At 38.2% G+C, this 23,709-nt stretch overlaps 1 protein-coding gene across 4 annotated transcripts in view; it reads right to left on the reverse strand.

Moving 5' to 3' along the window:
* The window catches only part of SVIL (supervillin), a 137,771-nt gene that overhangs the window by 38,713 nt on the left and 75,349 nt on the right, over positions 1-23,709 (reverse strand). For 3 of the 4 annotated variants that reach the window (XM_030446430.1, XM_030446429.1, XM_030446431.1), the window contains 14 exons: positions 20,511-20,568; positions 20,240-20,391; positions 19,167-19,848; positions 13,163-13,246; positions 10,357-11,238; positions 9,855-10,025; positions 9,198-9,232; positions 8,042-8,103; positions 7,552-7,691; positions 6,696-6,791; positions 5,213-5,465; positions 3,344-3,367; positions 2,085-2,565; positions 302-521 (listed from right to left, as the gene is read on the reverse strand). In XM_030446430.1, the coding sequence (XP_030302290.1) occupies positions 302-521; positions 2,085-2,565; positions 3,344-3,367; positions 5,213-5,465; positions 6,696-6,791; positions 7,552-7,691; positions 8,042-8,103; positions 9,198-9,232; positions 9,855-10,025; positions 10,357-11,238; positions 13,163-13,246; positions 19,167-19,848; positions 20,240-20,391; positions 20,511-20,518 (3,290 nt within the window). In that variant the 5' untranslated portion in view covers positions 20,519-20,568. The remainder of the gene's footprint in view (positions 1-301; positions 522-2,084; positions 2,566-3,343; positions 3,368-5,212; positions 5,466-6,695; positions 6,792-7,551; positions 7,692-8,041; positions 8,104-9,197; positions 9,233-9,854; positions 10,026-10,356; positions 11,239-13,162; positions 13,247-19,166; positions 19,849-20,239; positions 20,392-20,510; positions 20,569-23,709) is intronic. The other variant, XM_030446432.1, reaches the window with a different exon arrangement.

Below are 23,709 nucleotides of genomic sequence, written 5' to 3' on the forward strand. Positions count from 1 at the left end.
GTATCAGTACAACTGTAACAGGAACATGCAACTTTTACAATTTTCATATTCTGAATTAGTTATTGATTATTCAGGTGGCTCTTTCAACATCAGATTATCATGTTCTCTCATTCACCACCATCTGCTTTACAAGAATGTCAAACAGATTAGCTCCAAGTTTCTGCTGTTAGTATTTGACACCTAATAAAGCCCAATAATCACTGCTTAGGCTTTTCAGAAACAGGTTTAAAGCTTCTTTTTATACCATCAGTTTAATAACTGTATTTACAGACATAATTTTTAAAAAGTGAAATTGAAGTACCTTTCCTTAATTGACATCGTTTTGCTGGAATTATCAAGGACATCCTCAGTTGTTTGTGCTTTGTTCTCTCCAACAGAAAACATCTCACTGGAATGCTTATAAAATTTGCCTTCCAATTGTTCGGAGAGCTCCTGCAGTCTACAGGATGCCGCAGTTGCAGTTTCTGACACTCTCCTCATTGCTGATGTGCTGGTGAGTTCAGAAGCAGGCTCAGTGTGGTCTGCCCATTCAAAAGAGGAGTGCTAAATTAAACTTAGTGCTATTCTCAAACATATTTCACATTACTAACACTGAAGCAGTAAATCTGAATTTTACCGTTCAAATCACATGCTAATCTAATGGTGAAAAAGGTTCTGGCTGAGATAGAGTATAAAGATTAACCATGGAATATTATCTGCTGAACAGATTGGCCATTTGTGACTTAAGTTCATATAAAGCTGCAGAATATCATGTTTAATGCACATTTGAGATTCATATGAATGAGGCACAAGCTGCTTCTTGAGTCAACACACCAACAGGAAAACAAATGGACAGATGAAAGTGAAAGGGTTACAAAGAGTAGGGGAAGAGAAGCAGACAAGATTTAAATTAGCTATTAACTTCTTGGCAAAGCAGTTTAATGCATAAATAGCATACTAGGAGGACATTTAACCTTTTATTAAAGGTATTGTCTAGAAAAGCACTGTGGGCTTTTCGGGTTTTGCTTTTTCAAGCAGCAGTTAAACCACAGGAAAAACGTTGATGAAAGATAAATACACCATTACAGTTATTATTAAGGAAATATAAATTATTATTTTTCTTTTTGAAGGCACAACACCCCTCTGATACATGACTACTCCTGCTTTATCCCAGCCTCCATCTCACCTGCAGTCACTGAAAGTTAATTGGCTAGAATGGACACTACTTTCAGGAGTACAGGCAGAACTATACCTTTTTCCCTATAGCTGTTCAAAGATCGTTAAATTCAAACTCAATTAACTTCATAGAACAAGGATAAAAAGGCTTCTGGCACTACATGGTACTGTGGTCCTGTACCTCATCTTAAAACCAAAACCTAATACAACATCCTTCTAAATTCAACAGAATAAAAGGCTTTATACAATGACCAACAAGCAATTATATCCAAGGCACTTGAAATAAAGATGACCAAGTTTACTTATGAAATTTGAATTATGCTGGTGCATATAGAACTGTAATTGGTCTGAGAATTACTTGGTTTATATTTCATCACTATACTGAAGAGAAATATTAGTTTCTGGAATTAGTTATCTGAAAGTTAGCCAGTACTAGCCATGTATATGCATATGTAGTTAAAACATAACTACATATAGATAGGAAGGCAACAATTAAAAGCAGACACTTGACCCAGAGCACCAAGTTCAGCATATAAGAAGGCAGGGACAAGGGCAAAAGAGGAAAGGATAAATCTTAGCAACAAGATATAATGCCACTTCTTTCAAAGTAAGAATATCAGAATTAAACTGGACCATCTTTAAAAGATAAAGGATTCAAAGAATAGCAAAGATAAATCTGTGTTCATGAAACTTAAAGACTTCAAAGGTATTTCTCTACCTTTAAGCCATGCTAAAAAGACAAAAAATAACCAGCTTTGATAATGCTTGAAATGAAAATGTTTAAAACAAGAGAAACACAATTGTTTGCTGAATGAGACTACGCTAATAGCAAGCATGCACCACACCTCTTTGCAAAGTCTTGCTTTTCATAACACTTTCCAGATTCATTTTTATTTCAAAGGACTGGCCTTCTTTGACTCCCCATTTACCTTGCATGCCAGTATCAATTTCCTTATGTTCAAGGGGCTGAAAAAGTGCTTGTGAACTGAACAGATCCATGCTGCCCTTCCTCAGGAAGTTGTATGTTGTCTCTTTTTGGTAGTCTCCTGTTTTTTCAGGAACAGGATGTGTGGCTTCTTCCTCAAAGGATCTGTACTTTGTAATTTCATTAGCTTCATGTGCTAGAAACCTCTTTCTCTCTTCTTCATGCTTCTTTGATGTTCTGTTGATTTCTAGTGCTTCCAGTGAGGGCTGCCACTGCTCTGACTTCTGTGTACGTTTCCCGTCTGAGTTTTCTGTTGAGGGCTGGAATCTCAAATCATTTCTAGTGGCAATGTTCACACTTCCATCACCAGCTGGCTTCGTATGCAGGTCTCCAGCATACAGTGGAGAAAGGACAGATGCCATTTTTGAAACAGATGTTGCAACTGCAGTTGACAGGGGAGTAATTTTCCCACTTTCATTTTGTACCTATGAACAACAAAAAACAAAACAAAAAAACCCCTTAAAATAACTAAAAATTCCTGAAAATAGTCTAATCATAAAGTTGTTCAGATGTATGCTTCCACATGAATAAAGTGCTCTGCAAACATGGACTAGAAACAGATAAGGAGAGCAACAATGCCCCTATGATTTGGCTGCAGCTGGATTATTCCACCAAGGGAAGAAACAATTGTGTGTGAACAGCAATGTCTTTAGTAATAAATGGTGCCTGTGCAGCATGCAACTTGATGTTGTGTCAGGGCTCCAAGAAAAGGCTTGTACTGACATGGAACTCAGCAGCACTGAGGAAAGAAATCAGCTTGGGTTCCAGACGCCGGATGCCATGCCATGTGCCCAGGCTAATCAACTCTGCATCTCAGCAGGGCTAATTAGCTTTGGCACAGCTCTGCTCTGATACAGTTATGTAGCTTCCAGCTCTGGAGCCAGCTCAGTGCCAGAGAAAGACTCTGCTAGAAGGGGATGACATTCCTCACGCTTCTGCCACATAAATCACCTTCATGGAGAACTGTCTAAGTCTAAAACTTTTTTCAAATATCAACCACCAAACTGTGAGGCTAGTCAACAGCATGCAAGAGGAATAGATAAAAATCACACCAACATGAAGAAAATAAATGAAAACTTAAAATGCACATGCAAATTTCATAAAGCATGGACAACACAGTCATTCATTAAACAAACCAGAAAGCACAGTGAAGACAACTAGGCTAGCTCCAAGATTCCAAAGAAAGATTAAGAAAATAGTTACCAGTTTACTCTTTCTCCACTGCATCTATCAGAATTAGAAATTTAGAGAGATCAGCAAAGGGATTTCAGCTTAATTACCAAATATTAACATTTGCAAGTATGTATTTCAGTAACATAACCCCTAGTTATATATTTGGTAACTTCCTTTGTTTTTTCCTAGAAAAAACTAGATGTTTTTTCATCCCAGAACATGCCACGACCCCAAGTGAACAGTTTGCCACAGAAAGCCTTTTTGAAAATATACTCCCACTGAACTTGATTCAGATTAAGTTCTGGTTTCTTTTTCTAGGTTGAGAAAGAAATGACAAAAACATCTCCTCTGTTGTTTCCCTGCTTAAAGAGGAAGTTTTTTTCTGTAAAGTCTGATAAACTAATGTGACTATCACTGGCTTCTTCCCCATCTGCTTCATCCCATTTCTGTTGAGCACCTTCCTGGCCTCCAAACAAATTAGTAACACAAGCATTAAAAAAGACAGGCTGTGACTGTGGTTGGCATATGAAAAATTAATGGAAATCTTGCTAAATTAGATTTACCAAATATTTACTACTACTGTTTGTCTAAGCAGACAATTCTGTATTTGTACATGTTTGCATCAATAAGGTTATAGAAATCCTGACTTCTCACTATTGTGTTATTATAATATGGAAAATGTATTAATCATGAATGAATTATACAGAAAGATAAGGGTAGGAACTTTCTAACACTCAGATTGATCCAAATCTCTAGCAATGCAACATGCATAGATGTTGTGCTTTGCTGTTAAAATCATTTCTTTCAAAGCTGTAATACTAAGGGACTGATGATTCTGCTATTGTCAACACCAGCTCTGAAAGACCACTGCTGGGCCACCTTATGCTCAAACTTCACTAGAAAGGCATTTGCAGTTCCAGTTCTATAAAGGATTTCAAACAGGAAACCTAATTCCACTGCACATAATAAATAATATAAATTAGACCACGATTTTCTGAATTTCAAAAGTATTTCTTCTTTTAAGGAGAAAGAATAAAAATAAAAATCAATGACCCCTCCTAGAGGAAAATTATAGAATATGTCTTGACTTGGGTCTTTTCAGTCTGGAGAGGAGAAGACTGAGAGGGGATCTAATTAATGTGTATAAATATATGAGGGCTGGGCACCAAGAAGGAAGGGACAACCTCTTCTCACTTGTGCCCTCTGATAGAATGAGGGACAATGGACTCAAGACAGAGAACAGGAAGTTAACCTCAACATGAGCAAGAATTTCTTTACTGTAAGGGTTACAGAGTCCTGGAACAGGCTTCCAAGAGAGGTTGTGGAGACTTTCAAGACCCTTCTGTATGCATTTCTGGGTGACCTGCTCTAGTTTTGGTTCTGCTCTGGCAGGAGAGTTGGACTCAATGATCTTCAGAGGTCCCTTCCAGCCCCTGACCTTCTGTGATTCTGTGATTGACTAACAATGGAAATACATAGTGCTTTCAGGAAAGAATCTATAAGTTCCACATGGCTTAAGTTTCAAAGTTCCCTGAAAATACATCTAAAGCATGGGGGTGTCACAGTTTTTACCCCATTAGTCAGGAATTACTTTTAGAAAACATGCAATATTCTACCAGGTAGACAGACATTATGAAAGGTACAGCATGCACTGATTAGGAAGATGATATACTCTTGAATTACTTAAAAGAGAAAAACACACCAGTAAAGTTGAATATTTAGAGGATGTTGTTCCTCAATATCAGCAACTGCTTCCTGACAAGCTTTTTCCTGCAGGTGTGTCATGACCCCAGTGTGTGGCTCAGAGTAAGGAAAAGTCCAGCTGTTGTGGCATCTTATAGTAAAGCCCTTTTGTCCAAAACAAAGAAACAAATGAAAAATTGCCAAGATCGCACTTACCTGCTCCACTTCTCCAAGAGTGACTGGTTGAGTCTGGTACCGAGCATTCATTCTCCTGTGTCTAATATCTCCTCGACTCCTTGTGGAGATGGCCCTGGATACTGGTTGAGACAGTTTGTTAAACAAAGCCATCTTTTCTGCCAAACTTAAGCTGGAAGAATCTGGTTCATCAGACTGATCTGGCCCCATCGCTTCTCTGGCAGCTCTTATCTCCTCTTTAGCTAAAATTTTTTGGTGTGCTGATGCCTGTAAGCTGAAGAAACAGAACTGGGAATGAGTTTTGAAGAAGCCATGATGAAGTTTTGAAATCTCAATCTGATAGCAGCAGAAGAACTGCACATGAAGCACAATAGCCAACATAATATAGCAGCCTAAGTGGTTATGCAGTGGTTCAACATTGGCATGATGAATTCTAATTCAACAGCTGAAGATTTAAAAAGAGTTAACTTTTGATTGACAAATTCACTGAATGAGAACATAATTATTTTTTTAAAAGGGGAACCCAAGATTGAAGAGAGACTTTTAGACCAATCTTTTTATACAAAATACAGAGCTATAGAGAGACATTTAAGACACTGCAGAACAAACATGGGTCCTACAGTGCAACTTAGGTAAAATTAAATTTTACTAGAAATCATTTGTGAAGCATATAGGCTAAAAGCATTTAAAAGATAGACTTAATGCTCCTTCTAGATCAGCATGAATTGTAATGCCACTTCTGATTTTTAGTGGTCCAGAATTCAAACTGTTTTGTTTTGAGTTATCCTGGGTAACTCAACAAAAATAGCTTTGAAATCTACTCCATTAATTTTGAAGATTGACCAATGCTGAAGGCAGACACATTCATTCATAGAAGCTGTAACTGCATTTGTCTCTACAGTAACATATTTTATTCACCTCTAGCTAGACTGAGCCACATTTATGGAGTTAGAATAATATTAATAGTTTGTTGGTTTTTTTTTCCTTTTTCCTGTCCGTGGTCTCTGTTAAAATTATCTTTCAGAACAGACAAACAGTATTCTGCAACTTTACCTATAGGTGGTGCAATTTCTTATCTTTCCTTTAATTTTGCAACCTAAAAAAAAATATGTAGAGACAGACAAAAAGGATATGTACTGCTTGTGAAATCAAGCTCCTAGCTTTGGTGTTTTCATCTCAAGATGACATTACTATATATATATAAAAAAGTAAGAGCAAAGAGTTCTGCTAGGTTTGCTCACATGCAAATTCATTTATTTCACAAAGAAAAAAATGCTATAGAACAGCTAAGTGAGGTTAGAAAGGTCCTGAAAAAAGATGCTTGACCAATAAAAAGCTGCATGGTTTTATCATGCAAACATAAATGAAGTGGAAAAATGTTTTCAATATTCCTGAAACAAGTATTGACTTGACACATTGAAAAAGCATTCAAGACTTTAAAGATGCATCTGCTATTGAGGAATCTTGTGCTTGATGTAACATGCATGTTTATCCCCCCCAGTACCTGATAGGTTGTACAGTGCTCTTAACTACAGTGGGACTAGGTACTCTTGTCACTACTGTGTGGGTATTCACAGAACGTGAAGCAGGGGTAGATTCACTTTAAAGAATTGCCAAGGAGGGAAAATTCACAGGGAGAGAGAAGAAAAAAAGATTAAGAAAAGCAATACATTAAGTGTTAACTACAGAAAAGACCAAAATCCAAACAAAACCAATCAGAAAAAAAACCCAAACAGCAATGATTTTTAATTAACTGAGTTAACTGCTGTGACCTTTGCAAAATATCTTTAAATAGTTTGAAAGAACTGAAAACCTAGAGGAGCAAACAGGTTGTCTCTTGAAGTTACTAGTAACACATAAAATAAGCTATCTTTTAGTAGATCATTAGGTGAATGTCCATTCACTTTTGTTTAAGTCTCCCCCCAAATTATTTTTCTTTTTCTCAAGTTTCATGATGTAAGACCAGAGTTCAAGAAACGCATTTCCAAAAAGTACATTTGTGATATGAGTGCAAAAGGTTTTCCTCAGTGCAAATACATTCCATCTGAAATTGTGCAATTTCCCTCAGCACAAAGTATCTCTTCCATTTGAGTTACAAACCAGCGCTGTGATTAATTGTATTTATCTAATCTACAGGTTCGTAAACTTTATGCCAAATTACAGCTCATACAAGTTATGCTTTACTGATCCCTCTAGTACTAAAAAGGAATTTCGATATAGCTCCGCCTGTGGTTCTCAAGCTGGCCCTTAACAATAAATGTTTTCCTTGCTACAAAGTTGTAAACGCAATATATATGGAACTTATTCCCAGATTTAAAAGCAAGAATCAAAGTTGGTGCCAACATATGCACAAGACTTACGTAGCTGCAATGACCACCTCCTCACTGGTAATTGGCTGGGTGTGAGATCTATCCTGCAAGCGCCGCAGTCTTCTCTCTACTGCTGAACCTCTTGTAGGTGGTTTAGGAATATTTTTCATTTCAAATGATTTCTCCATTTCCTAAGAGAACATATGTCATAAAACCATGGAAGAAAAGTTCTAACCCACTACTTTCATTTTAGCTTTCCTGCATGCAAAGTAATAAATTTCCCTAATGCCCATCCCTGCATCAGAAGCAGGATATAATTGCACAGTAGGAGTCACGGAGTTAAAAACCACACATCCCTCTAAATGATGATGTTAAAGAGCAACAAGTCTACTGTGTAGGTAGATGATGAAGTTAAAAGCAGTTACATATCTTGGACTTGATTAACTGCAGTACACTGCATTCTAATGCACTATGGGTTCTTCAGCACCTTTTATATGAAATGTTTAACCTGGCCTGCTGTAAAGAAAAATTTAATACTTACTCTAAAAAGCAGCCTCTTTGCAGCTACACTTAGTTTGGCTCGGTCATCCAATTTTTCTTCATCTACACAAATGGGGGGGAGGGGGAAGGGAGACAATGTAACAAATCAAGCATATAAGTAGTACATTTTTTTTTTTTACTAAATGATTTCTGACCTCCTAAAAGTTGTTATATGAAGATGAGGAGCATTACCAAATAAGTTGGCTTTTGTCCATCATCATGAACCAAATTGTGTAAACTTTACTTGTATTTACATGTACTGCACTATAGGAAAATTCTCAGCAGGATTTGAGAACAAAAAGACTTATCCTTGAGGCAGTTCATGTGCTTTCAAGTTATCCAAACAACTTTTTATGAATATTCAAAGTTACTATATTAGTCTATGACCACACATGGACTAAAAAAAGCACTAGACTGAAAGACTGTCTTGAGGGTGAGTTTTTATCCTGCTGTATAAAATATCTATTTTCAACTAACTGACCATACAAGATGGTCTCTCCTGGAAGCTGGTCATTCTGATTACCAACACAAGGTCTCCATTTTTCAGAGGCTCAACTTAGGAGCTGAAATCAGCATCCTCCAGATCCAAGACCAAGCGTCTCAAAGCTGCAGAGAATATCAGCTTTCAAATAGCATAAGGCATTAAATCTAAATTTATCTACTCATGAGATTACCTACTTAATTTGTGCCAGACTTGCTGAGACCAACAAGATGGAAAGAGAAAATGGTAGACTAAATTATAATTTAATAACCAGCATCTAGCAACTTGCTTAGCTAGAAAATGTTACCAGCATAGGTTCATACTATAGTATGAAATTGCAGTTATTAGTCCAAGACTGATTAAAATGTGTACTTCTTTTCCCCACCAACTAGCTGTCAGAAAAAAACCCAAACTTTTGTTGCAAAGTTTCAAACCATTTGGCCCCCCCTTGACTCCCATACAAAGTTAGATATTCAAAGACTTTTGGTCTTAAATTTATTTGAAAACAAGTCTGTAGTAGACAAGGCCCAAGGAAAAGTGGTACTTCAAACATATTAGAAGTAATTATAGTTGGTTTCAAGTGGACTTCATTTGCATTATCAAACAGTTCTTCAGCTAAAACAAAACAAGTTTGCTCCCATTTCTTCCTTGGAAAATAGTATAGTAACTAACATACCGTCAGCAGTTGGTACTTCCACACTCAAAATTGACCTAGTGAAAAATGAACAAAAAGACAGAAGTTAGTTGGAAAAGAGAAATAAAAAATTAAATCCAAACTCCATCTAAGGTAGTGGAACCTCAAAAGTCTTAAGAGTAGAAAAACTTTACCTATTTTTCAAGTTTCAACAGTTTCCACCTTGGCATCCTTTAATAAAGCAGAAAGGCAAGCAATGGCAGCCACACTTAAATACAGTAAAGGAAAATTATTTCCAGTTCATCTTGCACAAGATAAAACTCCAAGATTTGTTGCCAGTTCTTCTCATACAAATTACGTAGCTTTAGTTGTTTACAAAGAAGTAAATGATAAAGAGGAGTAGATGGAACAGAAACTTTGTGTAAAAGAGACAAAAGCATTAATCACTAGATAGAACCAGACAGCTATACTACTTTATGACGTTCAACATTTTATGTGGGGTGGAATTGCAATGAACTGGTTTTGTTAGCAGTATTTTGGTTTTTATTTTATAAGAAGCTGTAACAAATACTTGATTATTTTTAAAGAGAAACAATAGCCTTGCAAAGTGTTTAAGCTAATAAATAAACAAAGTCTCTTCACAAGCTTGTTCATATCTACTTGCACAACAATGCTACACAGAGCTACGTACGTGCCTACCTATCTGTCTCCTTTCGTTCTGCTGACGTTATAGGTTGAGTTTTAAATCTCTCAGAAGTCTTTCTATTTTCACCAGGAGAAAAATAGCGCCTTGGCCTTCGTGGCCCTTTGTCACGGTCATCATTGGCAGACAGAGTGCTGCCTGCTGTTGACATCTCAAACCGAGATTCACTTTTAAACCACATGAGAGAAAGCACATAGAAAAGAAAATAGAAGAGAGAAGTAAAGCACAGATGTAAGCATTGCATCGATTCACTAGAGATCACTCTGCATGCTCCTCCGGTAACATGCGCAGGCGTACGCATTCCAGCTACCCCACAACACAACTTGTGCGAGCAAGCAGAAGCACAAAAGCAGGATCAAAACCATCTCAGCCTCCAGTTCACACTGGTGAGAGCTAAGCTGTGTGTTTTAAGTGCAGAACGCAACTCATGTTGAGTGTGTGTAATTTTGCCAAGGACGTGCAAGTTTCACACGAAAATATGTCTGAAATGTCACCTACAGTTCCGTTTTCTTGTTCGCGTTAGCAGTCTCCAGAAAGACATTACGGAGCTGAGCAACAGAGACTTTGGTGTCAACCATGCCAATATCACCGTTTGGGGCATTTGCTTCCATGCTCTCCTTACTTTTAAAACCTTCTAGCTTAGGAGCCACAGTATAGTCAGACACAGAGCGAGTCAGGACTTTATGCTTTGCTGTTGACACTTTCCAAACAGGAGCTTTTGCTTTGTCAGGTTGTGATACAGACCCGCTCTGTATGTACATCATAGCTTCACTCCTTTCTATGTTCTCAGGGGTCTTAAACTGCTGCTCAGCAGCCTGCCTTTTATTACACTCCAGCTCTCTCTGAACTTCTGAGTTAACTTTCAGTTTGCTTGTAAAAGAGGCACTACCCACAGGGGCATCCAGTTCTCCTCCAAAGAGGCCTTCATGATTCTTCCCTTGCTTGCGAATCTCCGATGGCAAAATTGGTCTTCTGCCTTTGGAAGCCTGTTCACCCTCCAAGGAGTCTTCTTCAGCAAACTTTGCTCCATAACCAAGTGTCTCCTTCTTCTCACTCTCTGATGCAGGGACTGCTGATGGCTTTGTTAAGAGGCTACCACTGTCTGGCAGAAGGCTGCCAACAGAGATGTTTGCTGGTTCTTCTCTTGCTATCACCTGAGCTGTGTGAGCAAGTCCAGCAGGCTGAACATAGCCATGCACTGGTTGGTGGATGGAACTGATGGGCTGATTTTTAACCCTATCAAAGGCAGATGTTTCTGTCTGAAGAGGCATGTAGTGAGCTGGCACTGGATGGGATTTTCTGTGAGATACTGTGTCTGTGACAAGTTCAGGGCTTCCTCGAACACTTTCCTCTTTCACCAGTTTCTCTCTAACTTTTACTCTTTAAGAAAGAAAAAGGATTAAGCTGTGAACAGCAATACCCAATTTGGGAAGGAATAGAGACACTTACTGTGGATATAGACAGCAATATTGTATTAAAATAAACAGCAATCATTAAATACATAAAAGAAAGCAACCTTATGATGCAACTCCTTCCCCCCCTCCCAAATCTTACCAGTAACACTGCTCAAAACCATTCAAGTGATTCACAGGCCCTCAAACATGCATGACTCCTGAGAAGGTAACTGAGCAAGCTCTGAAAATGTGCAGCTTGTTCCCATGAGATCACAACTGTGACTGAAAATCTGACAAACAGCACATATTCATAGTCTCAAACAAACAAGATGATCAAAACTGCTTTTTTATATTAAAGTATTTGGTTTAGCCTGAAATTTCAAATTTTATCAGCAATCACATATGTAGTCAGATTTTTGAAGATGTCTAAACACTGAGCAGCTTACATCATACCAAGATGCTGTTGAACAAGGGAAAGGGATGAAAACGATGTCTCCACCTAGCCCTTGAAATGCTTTGCCCAAGACTTTTTTACTTGTGCTTTTGTTTATTATATAAGAAATCTAAATGTTACACATAGTATAACATTTTAGTAAGTGAGCCTTATAGTTCAAAGTGAAACTGGCATGGCTGTTGCTCTTCAGAGGGCTTGCAGGGGAGAAAGGGAAAAAAAAACCTAACCAACCAAAAAAAACCTCAAACAACCCACTTCCGAAACAGGCATTCTGTTTTAAAACATTTCATTATATTCTAGCATGCAAAAATTACAGGAATGGTCCCAAAAAGTTACCTTACTTAAGTGCATTTTCTAGAAACACCTCTGGACTTTAACATCCATGAAAAACAGTCATATTCTACCTTTAGATACAATGCAGCTCTACTGAAGGCAGACAAGCACATGCAGCCAGAAGCAGCTTTTGTTCTATGACTACAACTACAGGTAAGGTCTCCAGTAGTTTTACATTCACACTGAGTGCTCAGACACCTTACAGGGCAAGTGTTTGTAAATATCACGTATACAGTATTAAAAATGAAAGCCCCGTAGTTCCTCTCCTCCAAAACAGATATAAAAAACTCAAGTACAATACGAGACAAGTTTTTACTTGAAAGTAATCTGGCTTGAAGTTTGTGGAACCCCAGAGCTGCTACCAACAGACATTTTGAAGTTTACATGGTTTCAAAAAAACAAGATTTAGAAAAAAAGGCAAATGAATATTTGAGAGAATAATTCAGAATATTTAAAGTTATCTGAAACACCAACCTAATATTTTGGTGTTTCTTATCTCTGAGGATTGGTGCACTTATCAAGGAAACTCCTCAATGTTACTTAAGCACAGAAAGTGTGTTCAGTCTGAAAAAGTGAGTCTTTAAAATACATGTATTAAGCATTCCCAGAACATCCACACTGATGTTAGTACTGGGTTATAGGAATTATATGAAAAAGAGTCTTTCTATAAAGCTCCTCGTGTATGTGGAGAAAGCAGCTGCTTGTATCTTTGATTAAGATCTTACTTTCCTTCTGAATATAGATTTTTTACTTGCATCATCATCTTTTGAATTCAAGGAATGAACTGTACAGAATGCTAAGATTGGTGTGTGGTATAAAATTTTTCTGGTTTGCAGAATACAAAGTAGGATAAAATAAGTTAAAAAATTAGAGGAAGATGATAGTAGCTGTGAAAGATGGTAGGGGCATATGTACTTAATCAAAATACCAATTGGTCATCATTATATTAAAAGCAGATGCTTCAGAAACATTTCAACAGCTGTTTATTCACAAGAAACAATGATTTGTAACTTGCTGCTGTTAAAGGAAAATTAAAGGCAAGTATTAAATGAAGGCAGAGTAAAGGAAAAGGAAAGCGGAGGTTTGCAGTCTCATCATTAGTCACACAACTGTTTTATGATACCTGGAGGGCCAGCTGATAAGTGAAGGTGTGTCCCCTTCTGAATCTTTCTGAAGAAACCATTCAGGTTTTGCTTTCCCTGCACTACTACAGAAAACAGAACTTAGGTAATAGTTCATATCTCAACACATGTTCCTGTTGTTTCTTCCAGCCTTCCCTCCCCACCACTTTTTTGTTTTCCAATTACTCAATTACAGAGGACTGTTCATGAAAATAAAAGCACAGCACATTATCAAATTGAAATTATCAAATTATCAAATCAAATTGAAATTATCAAATATGACACCTTTTCAATAATTTACAAAAAAAATTATTGGTTTTGCTGTAAAACAAATAACCATATTAATCCCACAAACACCTAAAATGGTTGTGAATGTGAAATAATCTGCAAAGGTATATTTACCAAGTGTACGTTGTCCAGAACAAGTGAAAGCAACTACACAATCTTATTTTTGATATTGCATATCACTTTGAAGGATTTATGGAAACCATAAATGGATCTGTGGACATCTGGAAAAGTTGCTGAAACCATTCCTTCAACTTGTGGTTTAAAGAGGTAAAGACCACTAGGTCCAAACTGAAGTAGTAGTATAAATTTAATGAAGTTTGAAATGCAGATGGCTATATCATACTTCTCAAAAAATTCTCAAGAGCATCAGTAACCTCTCTCTCTTCTTGTAGGCCTATATTAAAAAAATCAGAAAAGCCAGCCCAAGTAGCTGAAGTAAACCATGCTGTGTCAATGGGTGACAGGGGAAAGGAAAAACTTAAAGAAAGGGAACCTCCCAATTTGATCTTCTCTTGACTTTATTCTGTTTCCATTTTGGAGCTGAAAGCATAAAAAGAAACGAGCACTGCAAATTTATGGAAGCCCTACAGCAAAAGGATGCCTGCACAGTACCTACATACAGTTTCCCAAATACTTCCCTAACGCCCACCTTCATCTACAGACTCTCAGCAACAATAGATCACATCAAGTATTTTTAACCTTGCAGGCACACACTGTCCAGCCATACTAAGGTTTAGAAACTCACTCCTTGGAGGTGACAAGTGTCCAGGCTGCTTTCCATTACCTGTAGTACAGCTGAAAGAACACCCTGCACTGTAGCAGAGTACTTTGGGATGAAAATCCAAAACTGAGCTCCAAGTCACTTACTTCATTTTTTGTTTTTCACTTGTTATCAAATCAAAGTAGTTGAAAAAGGTCAAATCAATGACTGTTCTTTAGATAATACTTCATTTGCTGCAAATAATTTTAAATTTGAGAACTCACCTACAGTTGTCACCATATCAAAACCAAGCTTAGAATAATGTCAAACATGGACTGTTTGAAACTTCTTTTGCTTTTCCAAATATTTTTTAATTCCTAAAGGAACTGCCCAAATAGTAGGTAAAAACCTTTCACAGGATCTGACCCGGTACCTAGAATTGCTTTGAAGCAAGCAAACTTCCTTTTTGTCTCTGAATGTGTACTTTGGCACATTCTTACAGCAGGCATTGCCTAAGTAGCACTCATTTGTACTTGATCATTTATCCTTTGAAGACGTCAAAAGACTGCAAGCCACGTTTTGAACTTACAGTTAATCAGCCACTTCAACAGCCAAATGCAGACAATGTCAAATGATACCTTCTCAGCACTTTGTCTTCTCAGTAATGGATAATAGGATTAATTATTAAATCGTCTTAGGTCTGAAGGCACAAAGCTTTCATACATATTCCAAAACAAGCTGCATTTATTTTCCATTTTGAATTCAGAAAATTAAAATTTAACAAAACTAATTTTTCAATCTGTATAACATAGAATGGTTTCAAAAAAGCAGCCACCTGGAAAGCTGGCATTAGCCTTTATTTTCCTTGTGCAAATGGCCTTATAGGAAACTACCATGGAGTAACTTCAAACAGACCACCTGGGAATAGGCAATGACTCCTTCCACACTCAGAAACAAGGACAAGAGTTTACAAGAGTGTATTCTTAAGTCTTTGAATATCACATCAGTGAGTACTCACTGGCACTGAAGTTTTCAGCAGTATTAAAATGTAGAACAGGCACTTGGTAACTTGACCTTTGAAATACCACCTACTTCTGGCACACATATCCAAACAAGCCACCAAATCCTAAGTTTAAACTCTTGGCTGTTGTAAGAGCTACACCACAACTTGGTGGGTGTAGATTATTTCCTTCAAAAGATAAGACAGACAGCAATTGTGGGAAACCTTTTTTTATGCAAATGCTGACCAAAGCCTTATCCAGAAAGAATCTGAAATTAGTGATAATGCAGACCGCAATTTGTATTAAGTTATGACTTATTCCTCCTGCTTTTGCCCCAGCTTCTCATTAGCTATAATGGCACTGATGTAGAGCAGAGAAATAAAAGCAGCTTTATCAGAAACGTGATGGAGTCACGAAGTGACTAGAGTCTAATGACAAGTCTAGAACTGTCCTAATTTGAGAATTCAGCTGAAAATATATCCTACCATTTCATTATCTAGAAATGGAGAACACCTATGTCCCCAAAAAGAGGAGGGGGAAGGTACCTGTCTCACCAAACACAGCTGACTTCACACAGCATTAGTTCTTGTAGGGATGTGTATTCTTTCATTTGTCAAAAGTTATGTTCCCATTAAAACTACTTTTCCCTTAAAGATATTGCAAAACTTGGACAGAAGATAAATAATTATTTTTTAATTTAAAAATAGGTAATGTGAGAAGTGGCAACTTTAAAAAGAAATAGTTGGAATTTGCGAATGGTTTGATAATGCCTTCAGTCTGCTTGGTGTGAACTTGTAACTGTTTTATAGAATCATTTTGGCTGGAAAAGACCTTAAAGATCAACCTTAAGTCCAACCATTACCAGCCCAACTAGTACACTGCCTAATCCACTATCCTAGTCCACCACTAAGCCATGTTCCTAAGTACCACACCTATGTGTTTTTTAAATGCCTCCAGGGTTGGCGACTCAATCGCTGCCCTAGTCATATCCAGTGCTTTACAACCCTTTCAGTGAACATATTTTTCCTAGTATATTAATATTCATAAAATAATCTAAAACTCCCCTGGTGTATCTTGAGGCTCTTTCCTTTTGTTCTGTCACTTGTTACTTGGGACAAGAGACCAACCTTCACCTTGCTACAACCTCTTTTCTGGTTGACAGCTATAAGGTCTCAGCCTCCTTTTCTCCAGACTACACAACCTCAGTTCCCTCACCCATTCCTCATAAGATTTTTTCTCAAGATCCTTCACCAGCTTTTCTGCCCTTCTCTGGACTCACTCCATCACATTGATGTCCTTCTTGTAGTGAGGGGCCCAGAACTGAACTCAGTATTTGAGGTGCAGCCTCACCAGTGATGAGTACAAGGGCACGATCCCTTCCCTGCTCCTGCTGGCCACATTATTTCTGGTACAAGCCAGGATGCCATTGGCTGCCTTGGCCACCTGAGCACACTGCTGGCTCATATTGAGTTGGCTGTTGACCTACACCCCAAGATCTTTTTCCATGGGGTAGTTCTCTAGCCACTCTTCCCCAAGCCTGTAGCATTGCAGGGGGTGGTTGTGACCCAAATGCAGGACCTGACACTTAGCCATGAACCTCATACAACTGGCTTATCAATCCAGCCTATCCAGATCCCTCTGCAGAGCTTTCCTACCCTCAAGCAGATCAAGACTCCCATTCAGCTTGGTGTCATCTGCACACTTACTGAAAGTGTGCTCAATGCCCTTGTCTAGTTCATTAGGAGAACTGGTCCCAGTGCTGAGCCCATGGGGAACACCACTAACAAACAGCTGCCAACTGGATTTAATTCCATTTATTGCAACTCATTGGGCCTGGCCATCCAGCCAAGTGGTTGATGTTTTGTTTTTTTTTAAATTTTCCCACTTGCCAATCTTACATGTGTTCAAGCTGTAGAGCTCCATTAGAAATCCAAGTGGATTCAGGTGTCTCCCTCTGGTCATCACACTGCTTCACCAACAGGACAACCCCCTTCCCACCACTGCTGCAGGCACTGCAGCTTCTCTGGAGTTGCGAGAGAGAACAACCTAGAAGGCATCTCATTGTTCAGTGTTTCATTGCTTTCCCTTTACAGAAACAGAGACCAGGATTGCTTTATGACAGTAAAGAAAATAAAGCCCCTTTTTACACTGCAGCAGACACATTCTTGGCTATAATGATGGGCTGTTCTCTTTGCTTTCCTAAGGCTGAAAGTTTTGCCCCTTCCTTTACCTCATAAAGTGAAGAAAACAGCCTACCAAAGGTCCATTGCTCCAATATCCCTTACTAACACTAATTGGATTAGTCAAGAGATTTATCCCCAATTGACCATTTTAAGATAAGGGATGGTATTTTGTAGTGTTTGAGTTGAGACTGATTCAGGGACAAGCCTCATGGAGCCTGAAATAACCTAGTCAGCTCAGGGAGTTTTAGTACAACGCTGGTCTCAGAAGACCCTTGTGTTGACTATTCTCCTTACTGCAGTGGCAGATTTGTAAGCTCTACAAATAAACCAAAAGTCATCAGACTTGTTAAGTATGTTGACTTACTTTCCTTCTGATGGCTCTTTTGAAATTAAAACATTCCTTCAAAGATTTGGCTTAACTGGGAGAGTCCAGTGATAGCTCATACAGCCATACATTCACACCCAAAAAAAGGTGACCTGGATTAGGAGTAACCTGAGAGAAAAATATTCAGAGACTACTAGTGGTGTGTCCTGTGCAATAAAGTGAAACAAAAAGGAAGGCTAAGTACAACTGAGCAGTTTACAGGCACTGTAAATAATGACTTAATCAACCAGCTCATTAACCTTTGATGTGCAGGATTGCTTCCTCATTCAAATGTCAAGGTATGTTTATATGAGTTAACAAGAAAGGCCACAAAAATAAGAGTCAAGTTTTGTGATTTTGACGGGAAGGATAAAGAAGTCCAGCCAAGGTAGCTTGTTTCTGAACAAACTGCAAAAAATGCCAAGAAGTGTAAATGGTTTAGTTTATACCACTTCATTTCAGTTTTTTAGAAACAGTCAGAACCCTTATTCCAAATGCTTTTACAATTAATTCATTACAATTTGCATAACCTTTAGCTGAAACAATTTTTACAGTTATTATTTTCCACCTATCTTTCCCTAGAAAGTAAAGAATTACACCTTAGAGAAAAATAATACTTTGTTTTGCAAAACACATTGTTTTCAGTCATGAAAATACTTTGACGGTCCGGTTTTGCACTACACTTTGAAACTACAATGTGAAATTAGTAAAAGCTATTTTTTTTCCCTTCTGGGAGAAACTGGTTACACAATTACTGGGGTAAAATTGATAAATATGAAGAAATCCAGCATACTATGAGGGAGGCTACATTTTCCAAATTCAGCAAGGAGTTTTATCTTATCTCGATGTTCACACACATGCCTCAATATTATCTGAAAGATTAACTATTGCAGTTCAAGAATTTTTACACTTTCACAGCAGAAAAAGCAAATCAGCTATTATTTCAACTGACCTAAGACACTTTTGAACTTTTAACTCAGAGATGTATTTTGGCAGAAACTATTTAAATAAATCTTCACTGAGAAACAATTTGCCTTTACTTGGAAACCCCCACCCAAACAGATACAGGATATAGAGGAAAAAAGTTAGACTTGCTTTAACAGGTTATATTAAAAAAATAAGGCAGCAGATTTAGAACCATAACTGCTTCAATTCCTAGTTTATGTAAATATCTTAGAGTATCAGTTATTCTACTTCCACTGCAGGAAAGGCCTAAATTTAGCACTAGTTCTATAAATATAAAGTGAAACCAAGGACACATCCAATCACAGAAATAGATACTCACTTTCCTGCATTAGAAGTACGCTATGATTCAACAAACTCAGTCAATCCAGCTCAGACATCCAAAGCCACTACATACATTCTTCAAGGGTAGTAAATACAGCCTGATAAATACTGTAGACACTGCTGCAGCAGGTGATTAAGGTAAAGGAACCTACTGTATAAAGAAAAAATTAAAATCATGCTTACCTTTGTCTGATGTTACTGTGCAAGGGCTGGTCATTCTGCAAATGGATTGGTGAGGCTGCCCGCTTTGGTGAAGAAAGGGACTCTCTGGGGGTTTGCTTTGGTGATATTGGCACTTCATTATAGGAGGAAGATTCTTGTCCAGAAAGTGAAAGGGAGACAGAACTATCCAAGGTTGCTGAAAGGTCAGAAGCCTGTCTAATGGCACTGTCATCATCTGCTTTCCTATCAGTCTTTTCATTTGAGAGGTCTTTATCTGGAACACCATCTTTTTCATGGCTGGAGTACTCTCTGGATTCAGAAATCACACTCTTTGACTCCTTTGCCTCAGTCCTGGACAAATACAAGGAGCCACAGTCCTTGTTTTCATCATCTTGCCTTTCACTCTTCATTCCCTTTCTTTCCACACTGTTGGGATCTTTCCTTGCCCGTGTGTATCTGGATGAGTAGTCAGAATCCAAATCAGAATCAAGAGACAATCCATATTTCTCTGCCAGCTGGCGTCGCCTCTCTGCCTTGTACCTTGCTATTCTTTCTGCTTTTGACTCTAGTTCCTGGACATCCATGTTTCCTGTACTGTACAAAGGCTCTGTATTACCTCCTGTGATTTCTGCTCGGTATCTGGATGATCTGGGTTGTTTTTCTACAGAAGAATCTGAAGTTTCCTCCTCTTCATTTGATCTTCCTGTCAGAAGCACAACACATATGAGCAAGTCCACCCCAAAACCCTAAGTACCCTACCTACCATTCACACTGAGAGAACTAAAAGCTTCCCATTTCCTTACAAATTAAAGTGACTGCACAGACACATTACATCTTTACATTCACGTTTCCACATAACAAATAATTAAGAAATGTGCATTAGTCATAATTCTTTAAGAGTTTCATATCAAATCCCTGTTGCATTAAAACAGCATAACTAATCAAATAAGGCAACTGGGGAATTAAAAGGCAAGCTTAAAAAAACCCTCACCACAGTTTTTCTATAAAACTCTTCTCCACGTACTGCACAAATGACAGGGCAGTAAATACAAAGTAATCCAGTAATGGAAGATTAACTGATATATGCTACTTACCTAGGTGGGGACTGTATGGATCAGTTGCACGCATGTATCTTGGTGTATCTTCCTCTAGTAAACGGTGCGTGACTGATCCTGGACAGTTCTGTAGAAGCATAGGTTGTGCATCATTTTCAATTCCCTCTAAGCGTCTAGCTATTCTCTCTTTTCTGAAAAAGATGTGGAAAATGTCAAACCAGGCATTTTGAAGATCTGAGGGGAGAGTTTCTAAGAGGAGGTAACAAAACAAGCTATGTGTTTTGTTGTGCCAAAGACACTATGTTTTTACCTTTTCATTTCCAAAAAATCTTGGTTGTTTGGTTCAAACAGTTTTCTTAATTCTGAAACTGAGACAACAAAAGATTATACAGTTTGTTAGCTACTAAGTTTCAGAAACTCACAGAAGCTTGCTAAAAGGCTTTAAAGTAAGAAAGAAGATAGTCAAATTTGAGAGGTTTGAAATAGCTTTTCTTAGGGAACAAGCATGTTCCTTATTATCCTAGTTAAGCTTGCATTGTCAGAAGTGCATTTGGCAGCATACAGGTGTGAACTCTCCAGGTAGTTAGCACAGGCTAAGCTAGAATCTGCTATAGTAAGTAATTTTCAATATCTAGAAAAAACTGGGCAAGTTGTATTTTGATTGGCTGAGGCAAAGCTGACATGCTATAGTAGCCTGTTTCAAAACCAGGTAGTATGGAATTACTGCTTACCTTGTCACACTAAGGTTGGAAACTGACTAAGTTTAAAGAGAAACAGTGCCTTGTATTCTTTTGTTTCTTCCTCCCTCTTACATTATTAAGCAAATCCCAAGAATCCAAGTGAGTCATGGCTGGAATGAAAATTATTGTGATATTCCTGCATGGTTAATCACTTTCTACGTTGCTAATTTTCCCTTATTATTTTAATTGGGATAACTTTCCTTCTCTTCCCCTGAACTATTTGGTGGTGCTACAGGCTAGCAGACAGCTGTTCCAGCTCACAAAATGGTAGTGAGCGAACAGGAAGCCTGATAGATGAAGTAATCCCTATATATAATATATATACATATGTGCACAGTTATCAATGATGTTTTCTAACCACACTGGAGCAGTGAGTACTACATAAACAAGTGTGGTGTGACTTCTTGCTATCCAGGCTGCCAAAGGATGCAGTGGGCTGGGGGGTGGAGCACGGGTAGAGCCTCATACCCCCTCACACACACACTGCCCACCCTCCCTCCCACAGCATTGCCTTGGCAAAGATGTGGTGCTAAAAACTGCATGTGCCTTTCTGATGCAATGCACCTCTGGGGTTCTGATCTTGTTGGCCCAGGGATCAAAACCTAAAGCAAGCTAAAGGCTACAGCTTGCTAATTCAGTCCTAGATTGCCATCAGAAATGCCTGATGAGTCAGGAGTGTCTTAGCAGACACTGTTCCACACAACTGCAGAAATAAGTCTGTGAGCTTTTTCCCCTACCAGATTTCATCACTCTACTTACAAGATAAACATTATTGAAACACCACCTTTTTGAAGGTCAGACACTCCTCTCCCTTTCCTCTCCTGCAAAAACTTACGTGCATAGTAAGGTTGGGGTTTTAGCTTAGCTGACACGTACAGGAAGTTTGCTGTAGTCAACATCAGTGCTCATACCTCCTAAATTCAGATTGATACCATTGACACTGGCTCTCATATATCAACCTTGTGCTGAAAAGCCACCAGGACTCCAGGTAAAATGTCTTCAATCAGCAATAATTAATGTATTCTGATCATGACTACTCAGAGTACCAACTGAACAAGGTATGGATGTAGGATCTGAGGCTACAGAAAAGAATATATGGAGTAACAGGGTAAAGAAACCCACAGGGCCAATCTGCAAAACAACACTTTTAGTCTGCATTTTTTATAGAAAGTAGACTCAAGCTATAGGCTTCAATTTCTCATGACAGATTAGCTTAGAGTGTAATCATGCCATGAAGAAATCTAATATGCACAGGTTTGATGAAAGTAGCAGTGCAGAGTAACTAGGTATGCAGCTACTTAACAGTGCTAGCCCAAGTGACACCTCTTCCAGGCCTGGTTTCAGCAGCTTCAGCAAGGGAGATTGAAGCCTACACTGTTGACCAAGCAGACAGTGCAAGATGGCCACTAAAGCAAGCTCCAGGCACAAGTGTCTGGAAATGGATGGGAACCAGACTCAGGTAATGCAAAATTGGCAACCTGAACCAACACCAAAGCAGAGTCCTTACATTAAATTTCTATAGACTTCTCTCAATGCACAAGCAGTTCCCCTGCTGCCCTGCATCCTTAAGCTGTGGAAGCAGTGGAACTGTATTTAACAGAGAACATATCCATATGAAACCAGCTGTCATCTCACATTAACACCAATGAAAATAATTTCTCATAGATACTTTGCTCTCATCTCTACCAAATCTACTTCTTTTTATGTTTGGTCCTTGGGCTATTAGAGTTCTTCTGTTCCGTCTGTTGGCCGTACATACAAAAATGGTCAAAATAAATCCCATAACTGTTCTGTCATTTCGGACAGGTCAAGGGCCTTCACAGCTCACAGTTAATAAAATCACATTCCATGCACATCCTAATAATTTTTCTTCCCTAGTTATTGATTTACACAGTCTCTGAAACCATCATCAGGGAACAAGTCTTTCACACAGCTTACGTTGAGTTTTTAAGTACAGCTTCATATGCCAATCATGGGTTTTTTATTTGTTGGTTGGTTTTCCACCCCCCCAAAAAAGGAAATTTGACTATAATAGCCTGCGTACAAGAAATGTGGATCATCTAAAGAACTCCCAGCAACATTAGCTCAGCACCCTCCTGCTATGTGTTAGCTGAAGTTCCAGAGATTCTACTACTGCTTTGCAGTCCTAAAAAGAGCACTGGTCTCATGAAGCATCTCTCCAACACCTTCCCAAACAAGATGGGACAAAAATAGCATGGGACTACTCTATGCTGCCTTACACTTTTTCCACACTTGAGATTCCAGACAGTATTTTCAGCTAGGTGGGCCAATATCTGCAAAGCTTTTTCATGAAAACAATTTCAGCAATATTCTTCTGGGAGGTGGGAAGAAAAAAAAAAAAAAAAGAAGAAAAAAAAAAGAAAAAAAAGAGGCAGGAAGTCTTCTTACCTCACTGATAAATTTTTGCTTCATAAAATATTTGATTTCTAAATGTGAAGGCCAGATTTCACTTCTAAGGACACTGGTTGGCCCTAGAAAAGCTTAGATGATTTGGTTTCTCTTTTTTAGTTTGAAATTTTAATACCTTGGTACCAATTTCCAATCTGTTCATGGGATGATCTTTCACATTACCATCAGGAACTACACCATTTCAAAGATAGACTGTCAGGACATCTTAATTTTGGTAAAGTGTAGACCTCCTAAGTAGAATTTACCTTATATCAGCATTTAGCAAAAGCAGTCCTATGTCTTGTCTCAGAATAAAAAACAAAAGGTACATTTGGAGTGCAGCATATAAACATGTTCAAA

The sequence above is a fragment of the Calypte anna genome, chromosome 2, assembly GCF_003957555.1.
Source record: "Calypte anna isolate BGI_N300 chromosome 2, bCalAnn1_v1.p, whole genome shotgun sequence".
NCBI classification, from domain to species: domain Eukaryota; kingdom Metazoa; phylum Chordata; class Aves; order Apodiformes; family Trochilidae; genus Calypte; species Calypte anna.